The following is an 11,884-nucleotide window of genomic DNA, read 5'->3' as shown; positions in this document are numbered from 1 at the left end:
AGAAATACCCTACAGACAGAAAAACCAGGTCATCTGAGCCACACTAATCTATGTGCTTCTGGAGTTCAACCCATGGCTTGAGATAACTAAGACACCTAACAAATTAACACAAAAAACTTTTGTGCTAAAATATCTACACTTTTAATGAGACCATTAAACTGCAGCGAACTTTATTATGCCACGTTATTTGCACAGATACCCTTCAAGCAACAGCCTTTTCTCTCCTTTAGTTAGCTTACTTTTCACGGCAGTATTGCACATTAGTTTGCTTTGTATTTTCAGAAATAAGGGCAAATAATTCTATTTGGGCCTAGCACCAGTCTAGGTTGGTACAACATGAGTATTTCTTCCTTCCCTCTTTAAAGAGCCACAGGAACGGAAGCAGAGCTACAGTCAGCCCGTCCTTTCAGTTCTTGTACTGGGAAAGCAGTGGCACCGATGCCCATATGAGTTCACTCCCTACAATTTTCATCTGCCAAGTTAGAAGCAAGATAGAAAAAGAAATAGATTCCAGCACGTTGTAAAATAGCCCCAAACACTGTGGTGATGCCAGACTTGATTGTTTCATTCTTAGTCGCAGAATCAAAGGGGGGAGGGGGGCATCCCAAAGTTAGACATTTCAATAAAATCAACTCTTCTGTCTTCATTGAAAGACAGCTGCTTCACAGAACACAGTCTGAAGACTTATGATGGAGTATTAACACTTATATTTACCTTTGGCAAAATCTGCCCTGGTAGAACATTGCAAGCATTTTAAGGCCAACTAAACCCCAGATGCGTTACTTTGTCTTTTACTGCAATTCTCACAAAAGTCAAAGGCACACAAGACATTAAACTACCCAAACATCCTAAACCATCATAAGCATTTAAATATTTGGAAAAAAGTAACAAGATACAGGAAAACCCAGAACTTTTACTGTTGCTAACAATATTTTCTGTAGTTGCAGAGGTTCCATTTTTACCTGCCGATGCATACCTCAACTTTCGGTTTAGGACATAACACCTCCTATCCCTCAGGTCCCAGAACAAAGCAAAGCAGTGTTCCTTGTATACAATTCACATTAAGAACATATTTAAAACTACAGAACTAAGACCACTCTTCCCACAATGATAATGAAAATTGAGCCTGAAAATATTTTCCCATAGATATTTACAACCTATTAAGCTAAACTGCAAAGTGACAGCATAGCAAAACCCATACATTTTCAACACAGTAAAACACAACTACACGGTCCTTGCTTGACTTCTAACTCACGGGCAAACAGGTATTCAAATTCAGCCTTATTTGCTGGCACATTCAGCAGAAGTACATTATGTGATATAAACAAGATGGACTCGTTGCCCATTTCCTTGTTGAAACTTCAGCAAAATTAGTAAGAAACTCACGGAGCTACTGTTTTGATAGATAGAAGAAAGAACACAAACAGGAAAATTAAACAAGGCATGAAAAAAATCAGATGTATGGAAAATAGTATATTGGAAGCAGCTACATAAATGCTTGCTTGTCTACCCAATAAATTGGGTAGATCACATAAATATCTTCATTCTTTCCAGAAGAAAAAGGAAGTGTCTCAAGGAAAATTATTTCTTTAGCACTTCTAATCAGTGTAGAAAGTGGTCTTTATTTTCTCTAACTGGCTCAACAAGCACAGCAAAGTATGGCTTATTTACTCTTCTTTCTTTCTTTCTATGAGGCAACTTTAATAACCTAGTCACAACATGAAACCTTGTCTGCTTCTTATATTTAACCTTTCATCTACTGTAGTCTAAGTGTTAAAAAAATAATTTGAACTGTAATATTTTGGTATTTATTCCATCTATCTTCTAAATTTCAGTAAGAGTTCTCAATAGAGCAATTAATATATTAGTATTTTTTCTCCAATTAAAAGTATTACTCACAACTATGACCACAGCATTACACATTTTTAGCCAGTTTGTCAGTGTAGATCCTGATCAACTACGTTTTCTATTAGTACGCACTATTTGCTTTTATCAGCAATTAATTTTATCGGCTTTTGTATCTTCCAAAGAGAACTGCAAAAGTCCTTCAGTTCTTTGCTTTTACGCATACTGCTGGGACTAGTCAAGCACCATCTGGTAACTCTGTCACCCAACTGCTCACATCCCTTTCCCTAACACTTATAAAGGTATGAACTGACCTACTGATGGCATCCCCCATCATGAAAAGTGACTACACCGTTATTTAATCCTTTTATCCCTGTGCAGTTTCAGTCACTGAAATATAGGTAAACCATACCAATCATGTATGCTTCCTCTGGAGGTTTATCTACCTTTCATGGGATTTTTTATTATTTTTTTTTAAGAGATGAATAACCTTTTTATGAAAAAAAATCTGTATCTCCCTTTTCTTCAGTACATCACCACTTCTCCCTGCAAGCTCAGAAACTGAAAGAACAACAAAAGCTAAAGTCCGCATTCAAATACACATCTAAAATCCTGAACTCTCTTGCTCCCACTGTATCAGCTACTGGAAACCAGTATGAATCCTCAGAAACATAAGAGCAATACTACAATGTTGATTTACATAATTTCTTGGTTGATAATAGAATATAAAATATTTGGTATGTTAAGAAACCACAAAACAGACACACATGTACGTAATACTAGCTTATGAAAAAAAATCTTTCGATACATTTCTTTTCCATGTGACTGAAAAAAATCAAGCTAAAATTTGATAACATTTTAGTACTCACTATCTTCTCCTGGACAAGGCATGCCGGGTTTCTCTGGAATACTTGGGAAAACTGAAACAAAAACATTAGAGTTTTAAGTAAAAAGATTCTCAGTAGTACTTTTTCCTCAGTTCTTGAATATATTTACACAAAGACAGTTTCTGGAAGCCTTTAATTCTGCATAACAAATAACATAATCAATATTTGGGTTCATACTGCCAAGATCTTATACTTGACTACAGCACTAACAAATCTGTGCAGTTTATAACTTGAAGCCTCCTCAAAGCCTACAGTACAGTTTCAGCTTTGGGCTGCACTCCCAAAAGAACACTTTCTTCTTACAACATCAAGCTACAGGGCACCAGCTACACAAAGAATGTCATTTGACAGGCAAAGGAGTTGCTCCAATCTCAGATTTAAGAAGCTGTTAGGATTATCAACAAAAGCATACAGGTTCTTGAGCTGGGTAATACTTGCCATGAATTATCAGCCCTTCATCTCTGTTTTGACAATACAAACGGAAGGCTTCTTCCAGTTCCATCTGAGATGAGATGGTACATGGGTCACCTAACAAAAAAGGAATAAATAGGCAAATTTACAACTGAAGAATTAAGTGGAGAATTTCAATTAGTCCGTAAGAAATCTACCAGCCTCCAGGATTGGTTTTCCTTCAATCATTTGATATTGAGCTGGCATTTCGATCAAAGCCAAAATACAGCAACACTTTTTTTCCCTCTAATTTTATCAAAACTGGTTAGATAGAAATATACTATGTTGGTTTGCAACGGGACAACAAAATACAAAATTGAACAGATACGCTTTAAGCACACAGCAGAAAGCAGCTGATCTTTAACACACAGCAGAAAGCAGCAAGCTCACTTCCTAGTAACCGGAGAATTTCAGTTTAATTCAAAATTAGTCTGCCAAATGGCCCCTTATCTTACTACCTTAACTTCACAGACTGCAGAACCATGATATGATATGATAACTTAACTAGAATCTATGTATACCTTCATAGCTTTAAGTCTCTCTTGCTAGACTGACAGAAAAGCAATCCATGATTAAAAAGTGTAAAAAAACCAAGATACAGACGAAAGTTACAGATGGGATACAAATATGCCAACACTGATATAGAAATGTAATTAATGTAAAATTCATTTCCCTCTAAAGGTCTCTAAAGTTTCCAGGGTTGGCCTGTATGTTTTGAGGAACAGGTTCACATTTTTTTCTTTTAACTTAGATTTAGAAGAAAAGTAAATAAAAGGAAAAAAATAATCATGGAACCTGCCTAGCGACAAAGAATCCTCCCTTTCAGAAAAATACATGTTAAGCCTTAGTTCGTATGACTTTGTCCTCTGTACTCACATTCTGTAGAAGCAGATTCAACAAGGTGAGCTTTAAAAAGTTCTCAAAAAAGGCAGCATGCCAGCTGCAATTTAAAATGTATTCTGAAAAGCCTAACTACCGAAAGAGATAAAACAGAACCTCCCCCACCCCCCAAACTACGAGATATCATTCAGGATGAAATTCACATGGAAAAGAATAAAATAAATGGAGACAGAAGCATTACCACACACTAAGGGCTGGGCTCAAGTACCATGCCTTATCCACACCTCATTACCATTTCTCTCTGACATACACTACTTTTATATTAAGAAAACACGCAGGAATGCGAGTATTCAGTCAGGTAGGAGTGCCCCAAGACCATTATTAACTAGTAAGATTTGGAAGACTAAGAACTACCTGTGGCATGGATATTAGCCTTTAAAGCAGTGAAAATAAAGTAAACTCCATTTCTGTGAAGGAGAGACAGCCCGAAGATGGACTTCGGAAGACAGACTTTAAAGATGGACCAGCAGACTGGACTTCAGTATGATATGGAAGTAGCAATATGGCACATGGGTGACGTTCCATAAAACACCCACTGAATTCACTGGTTGGTGCCAGGGAAACAAAGCACTGGAAAAGCTCCTCGGGAGCACTGGAAGCTAAGCCACAACACACTCCACTGAGACCTACGTTTCAGAAGATGACCTTTCCAAGGTACAAATCCTAATCAGTTTAAGCAAGGACATTTTTACTTAATGTTAAACATCTGAATTGGAAGATAATATTTCTCTGGTTGACAAAAATACTGGTTTAATAGCCCATGATAACCTCTAGATCAGTGGTCTCGACTTTCGACTACATAGCTCATCATTAAAATTTTTTGAGCACAAACTCCCAATACGTCTATTTATAAATTACAGGTATTATAAAAACATACACAAAGATAGCAATTTTAAGAAGACAAGATAAATATATATAAATTTAAATATTTTTAGTATTACAAAACCCTCTTGAAATACTAAAAATTAAAAGTAATTTTACTGTGAGCTGTGTCACTGAACATTTTACCTTATTACTAAACAGAATTTAGTAAGTACCCTAAGCTGAGACATGTTAGAAACATCTGCACTTTCAGCCAACCATACATCAAAACTTCCCACACTTTGTTTTAACACTTGTTTCTTCAAACCTTCACCAGTATCTTCTATCCATCTTCCAACAGTATCTTCTGACAAAGGAACGCACTTCAGTTTGTCCCCATCTTGTCTTCGGCATATTACTCCAGCCATATTTACCACGAAAAAACAAACGAGCGTTTCCCCAACAGTACATGGCTTTTTTGTCGTCTGATATTAAGTAAGAAGCCTCAAAATGGGCTTCGAAAAACTTAACATGAAGTAAAGTACAAAAGTGAGTATCACAAGACTCAAAACATCACTGAAAGAGAAGTAGATGTTTGTCTTCTTGCTCTGGATACTTAGTTTTTAACTGTATTGCTAATCCTGATGGCTTCATACTATCATTATTTACTATCTCAAAACACAACACACACTTAGGGTGAGGCTCATCATTAAGAATAGCAGATGTAAATAGATATTTCAAATACTGCTCTTGATAATTTTGAATCTTTCCAACCGCTTTCTTGTCAGCTCTGATTAGCTTGTAGTGTGGCTTGATGGAGTTCATGCTCAGGAGAAATATTTTCTTGTGGTCTGCTTGTGCTCACATTAGCAGCGTTACCTTGTGAGGGTTATTTTAGTTAAAACTAGGTAATTAATCCATAAATCCACTTAACCAGGCACACGTAAACTGCAGTACGTCACAATACACTGAAAGCAAGCAAATGAGTGAGGGTGCCACGCTCCACCTCTGCAATTTTGTGGAATACTCACTCTTCCCTCGGCACACCGTGCCCCACATACGTGACACATGACCATATGATATATGGGCCAAGTGATGACACCAGTGTCAATTCATGTATTAAATCAAGTAAAGTTTAATTTTTTATTTTTAAAAATTATTATTGTTTTTAAAAGAGATGCACCCCAGGGTGCATCTACCCCTCTTTGAAGACCACTGCTCTTGATAATCTATAAATACTGCAATAATGCAACATGAAACACAGTTAATCATACTGCAAATCAACAATCCATATTGCTTATATGTTTATGTGATTTTACTAAAAGTGAGTTATTCATAGTTCAAACATTTTTGTATTTTGTCAAAAAAACAGAGAAACACTAAAAAAGCCCAACAAAAAAATCATTTTCTTCCACTCTTTGGTAGATTTTCTTTACCAGCTAAGCCACCAGTAATTGTCTTCAAGTTAGTTCACAGAGAACATGTTTGTCCAATCAGTCAAATGAATTTAAGTTACATGTGGCAATAAGAGGAAACACTCACTCATAAGCAGAAATAGGATAACTCATAAAACCTATGAGGATTGAGGGCAGCCAAAACAGCAGATTGGTTGAAACTTAACAATTTAAAAATCAGGAATTGGTAAGAGGGTTGTACAACCAGCCTAGAACCACAACCAGAAGTAACTGCTTATTAGAACTGCAACTAAAAAAAAGAATTTTGTTGTTTTAATTTAAGTAAAACTCGAGAAGCCAATGCATCAGATATCCAAACCAAGAAACAGTGAAACAGCAACCATGTTTTAAAACCCTCCAACTCAAAACTCCTGAGGTTTTCTTTCCTACAATAATCTTCCTTTTATTAGTAGTCATGTAGTTCAAATAGTCATTGCACATGCAATGTGATTATTCTCCATGCACTCCTGATCAGGTTACTTTTTATTAGACCGTCATTAGACTTTCCTAACTGAGGGTTAGGAAACCAAAGTCAGTACAGTTGCCTCTGTCTTGGTAATCAGAAGATAAAGAGTACAAATTTAAAAATAATTCATATTAGTCCTTGGCATCTTAAAAAGACCAAATCGTCTTTGACCACAGGCTACCTCCTTCCTCAATCATTACTTTGAAATTCCATTCACCCATCAAACCACGCTATTTGGTTAAGAGAGTAATACAGGCTATTACTTAAAAAAGCCAACACAAAACACAGTTACTAGTGTTAGTCAAACCAATTTCATATTTCTCCATCTTTCTGCATTCAGTTCTAGGCGTTCTGCCGCAGACCATGGCTTTGTCAAAGTGGAACAGGAAAATACCTGAGCACCAGTGCAGTTGTGCAACTGCACGATAGCTGTTCTCAACCTACTGGGTCAGGAGTTCTGCGCATCATGAGTGACAGCTGCACTACACTCCTGTTAAATCGTAAGCAGACACATACATTCCAAAAGGAAGTAAAAACGCAACAGAGACACTCAGTACCACGTATCTCCATTTCACTACTACTCACAGCAACCTAGAAGTTTCATCTAATTTAAGGATGCAGAGAACCGCCACATTTTAGAGCGGAAAGAAATATAGGAACACACGAAATAGCAAGATATTACAGTTCTACAAAGCCTTCACTTCCACAGAAGTGAATTCAAGTGCAGTACAACCTTGATGTTTTGAGACTCATTTCTCCAAGCTCCCTGCTTTATAAGACAGGGTTATAGACGCTGGTATTTAGAAACAAAAAGTAACTCCACAAAATGAAACTTGTTTATACAAGTTTCCTCAATGCCCCTTCTTTGTACTACAATGAAAAATAAACCCAAAAATGCCTAAGTAGTATTTCAGTACAATACCTTCATCATCAATCCACTTGAGGGTAATTGGCTGTTCCTGTTGTAAATTACACATCTCATGTACTTCGTCACACAGTTCATCATAGCTCATTGATGCGTCCAAGTTTGTTATCAGGATGTCCCTGCACGAGATGAAATCATCAGCTTTTGCCAGAAGAGATCTGCATTAGCCTGCATATGCCAACAATTCCATCTATGAACTCACAGCATTCCTCATATAAAATGCTCCTACTAACACAAATTAGTTGCCAGAAGCCAACAGGATCATATCTCACAGTATTTAACTTCTTAAAAATACTTTAGTAAGGAGGAATTAACTGTGTTAATAATCTATCTTTAATGCATATTTACTTGGGTGAGGCAGGTTCCCTTATAATATAACTATCACCATTTGAAGTGTTATTAAAAAACTTAAGATTTTGTAAGAATTAAATTTTATCTCCTGATGAAACAAGTTCCAAAATAGGTAAAATCTCAATTACTGCAAAATCCTTTCAAAACATAGGTTTTTCCTCACTTTGCTACATTGTTAGAGAGAAAGCTTTGATTAGGTGAATACTCAAAAGATATCATTACAAGAAAATTCAGATCAAATCTTACTCAAATTCTGCATTCTGTGCTCTACCTTTATAGTGTTTGAGAACTCAAACCCAATATTGAACTCTGCTCATGTAAACCACACAGTATGCTCAGGTATTCGTAAGAATAACTTTCGATATAATGAAAGCTCTCACAGCACTGTCAAAGCAGGACAAAGATTGAAAAAAAAAAAAGAGAAAAGAAAATATTATGCAAAACAAAATCAGAGAGTACAAACTAGACTTTCTCCTGTTTTCTAAACATTTTTCAAATGACAGACTTAAGGAAACCAACTGATAAACAAGTGCAGGAAGAAAGAGGAGATGTACTTAAGTCACCTCTGTGCTTTCAAAACATGCTAGAGGATAATTAGGAAACAGTTTTGTAGTTAATGGCTACTGGCATATGTAATTCTTTCCCCTCTTAATTTAACACAGTAAATATACCAGAAGTTTCCCAACGTGACAGTTTTCCTGTTTTCATACTGTGTGACAAGACAATTTAGAAAACATGCTATATTACATACTTTGCCTACTTAGGTCTTTCAAGCAGAAGCTGAAAGGTACTACACTGAACTAAGAATCGTAAGTTCTGTAACTTACGTTTTAAGTGAAATGCACTAATAACTTTGCTAAGAAAAGTTACAGAAAGCAAAGCTCTAAAACAATAATTTTAAAGAATGGTACTAAGTCTCAAATTCAGATTAAAAGCATTGCTACCTTTTCAAGGGGACCTTTAATCTACAATTTGTGAAGTTCTCCAAGAAGAGCAACTTAATTTCTATTTCGATTGTTGTTAGGAAGAATATGTACACTCACTGCCAACTCTTAAAACCATATTATTGTACTGAGAGTTGTCAGGTGAGGTTGATTTCAAGAACATCACTCTGTCAAAAAAAGACATATTTTAGACACTTAAAGTAAGAGACCAAACCAGTTCTCAAAGTAGTGTTTGAGTCTGGTGCAGTGTCTTGCACCAAGACAAGGTCACCACACAGCTCCTTACTTAATGCGCTGCCGCCACAAGCTACTCATGGAATCAAGCAGCTATAGATCTATGGTAACTATAGACAATCACACTTTCAAAACTACCTAGTTAATATTCAAAACCTGAAACTATGGAGTAAGACAATACTCCACTATGCATGCTACAAACTCCAACTAAAGCTGACAAATACTAATCAGTCTTACATTAAAATTATCATAAAAGATGGCACTGCCATTCTACAAGTAAATTAATAAACTTCATATTGGACAAAATAACACAGCTGAAGTATGCTAAATAGCACCTATTGCGGATGCAAACACTAGTAAGATTTATTGACATTATTATCTCCATGATATCCATGTTCCTTTGAGATGTCCTGCGTTTAATCTTAATGTCTGTATAGCCACTGTATTGCCATTAGCTAAATGAAAATCATTCATTCTTTAACACCAAAGAATCCCGCAGGACACTTTTTTGTCAGGTATCTGAAACTGGATGCTACAAAGTACTATGAAGAACTAATGACAGTAAGTTATGTATGAGCAGTTTTATAGCAAGAGAGTCATTCACATTGGTAGATTAAATGCATCACCATTTAGAACCAAGGTAACATACAGCAAACAATATCGCATCACTGCTCTATTTAAATGAAGTGATTTCAAGTAACCAGGTATAAACCAAATAAACGAGGTAACTGAAATAATGGAATGAGAATTACACAAGTTTACTTTCTTTTGCAATCTACTTATGCAGTTATTTATACTGTGCTATGTTAGGAACTCTGTCACACCCAGAAACACGAATACCTAAGATACTAGGACTCCAGAGATAGACTCAACATTCACGTGTTTTAGAACTTCCTCACGCTTTGATTTTTAACTGGGATTTCAAAATTATATGTTGTATTATTATTTTAATTTTTTTAAGCAGCTACCTGAATAAGCTTGTCCTTAATTCTGAAGTTGCCCAGCATCAATGATTTCCTGCAGTTTGTCAAAATTGTTTTAAAGACATGTAGTACTTTAATGGACATAGATAAAGTAATCAGCTATACAGTCTATAATGCCAAAAATAGTCAGCTCTTACTCACAGAATCTGATCAGTACAACAAAACCAAAATTCATTGAGTTTGGAATTCGTTTTGTAATTTGACATATTATAGGCTTCACAACTAATGGAAATTACTGAATATAATGTTGCAGGAGAAACTATAGTAGTAGTTTATTGTAAAACATCATAACAATTACACATGAATTCTAATAGTGAGACAAGTATTATCACCTCCTCCATTTATGCACAGACAAGTTCTATAGACACACTCCTTTCACTCTGTATCAACAGCATTTGGCAGCAAGCTATCCCAAATCGCTTACGTTAAGCTCTATTTGTGTTTATAGCGCCTTCCCTCTCAGAGCTCAGGCAGCTCTCCTGTTACTGTTTCAGAGAAGTGTGCATATCCATACATCTCACAGAAGTACATCACACAAGTATTTGAAGTTCAGATGTTCTTTTCAACCTAAGCCTATGTATGATGCGATCCAGAGGTGCAGGAAAAAACTATGAAGCAGAAAATAATTACTGGTAATGGCAAATACACGGTGCGAATCCCTCACCCAGAGTTCATAAAGCAGTTGACATGCATCTATTAATTAACCATAACCATGGTGCAGATTAATAACAAAACCTAATTGATCTAAATTAACCATTAGGAGCACATTTCAAGAATTAATGAGCAGCGGTAACGAAGAAACACAGCATGTAGTCCCATTTACTTTCATACATGGATTTCTTGTAAAATAAGTTTTACTTTAAGTAAAGCAACAAATTTCTCAGCAACAAATGCTCAGACATGAGTTTTGACATGAATTCTCACCACTAAAAGCTTATCTATATTTTTACTAAGCAATTTTTCATATTAAAATTTAACCTGTAGATAAGAGAACTGTAAAGAGATTCTAGACTTTCAACTTACAGGTGGCAAAATTAAGACAAAAATCAAATGACTAGGCATGAGGAAAGAATTCAAGTTAGTAGCCCTGCTAGAAACTGAAGTTCACCTACCTGATCTGACATTAATTACAAAGCCACCAACGCCCTGGTTACCCTATCACTACGTCAGGCTATGAACTTCTGCTCAATGTGCTTCAGAGTTAGTCAGGACACAACACAGAGGAGAAAACATGCTGACTTACCCACTATAGTGTGTTTTTACTCTGATGAAGTCCTTGTTCAAATCAATTTTTGAGCCCATTCTGCTAGGCATGGTCTGTATTTAGCAGTCTATATGAAATTATAAATATTTAGCAATAAGTTCATTGAAAACAGATAAGTCGTTTAATTCTTAAGCAAACAGCTTCACATATGAAATATGCATTTCTCCTCCAAATGATTGTCAATCCAGCTGCACAGAAAGAAAACCAGAATACAGATGAATATACACACACTCTACTAAACAAACAAGTTGTGTCAAATTTCATAAACATAAATAGCTTTAGGTAGAACAGCAAGAAATCAAATGGAAAACATACAAGACTACTGACCTGCACAAAAATTAAATGAGATCAGTTAAAAATATCCTATATGATTTAGTTTT

The 11,884-nt window shown here is 35.8% G+C and overlaps 1 protein-coding gene across 1 annotated transcript in view; it reads right to left on the bottom strand.

Moving 5' to 3' along the window:
* The window catches only part of PRKCZ (protein kinase C, zeta), a 62,871-nt gene extending 51,308 nt beyond the window's left edge, over positions 1-11,563 (bottom strand). The window contains exons 1-4 of the mRNA XM_009889613.1: positions 11,484-11,563; positions 7,726-7,847; positions 3,171-3,260; positions 2,715-2,765 (exon numbers count right to left, since the gene is read on the bottom strand). Coding sequence (XP_009887915.1) covers positions 2,715-2,765; positions 3,171-3,260; positions 7,726-7,847; positions 11,484-11,554 — 334 coding nt within the window. The 5' untranslated portion in view covers positions 11,555-11,563. The remainder of the gene's footprint in view (positions 1-2,714; positions 2,766-3,170; positions 3,261-7,725; positions 7,848-11,483) is intronic.
* Positions 11,564-11,884: the final 321 nt, after the last annotated feature.

The sequence above is a fragment of the Charadrius vociferus genome, unplaced genomic scaffold (genome assembly GCF_000708025.1).
Source record: "Charadrius vociferus isolate BGI_N301 unplaced genomic scaffold, ASM70802v2 scaffold477, whole genome shotgun sequence".
Taxonomy (NCBI): Eukaryota; Metazoa; Chordata; class Aves; order Charadriiformes; family Charadriidae; genus Charadrius; species Charadrius vociferus.
The sequence above is the reverse complement of the archived record's forward strand: the minus strand, read 5'-3'. Positions and strand labels throughout refer to the sequence as shown.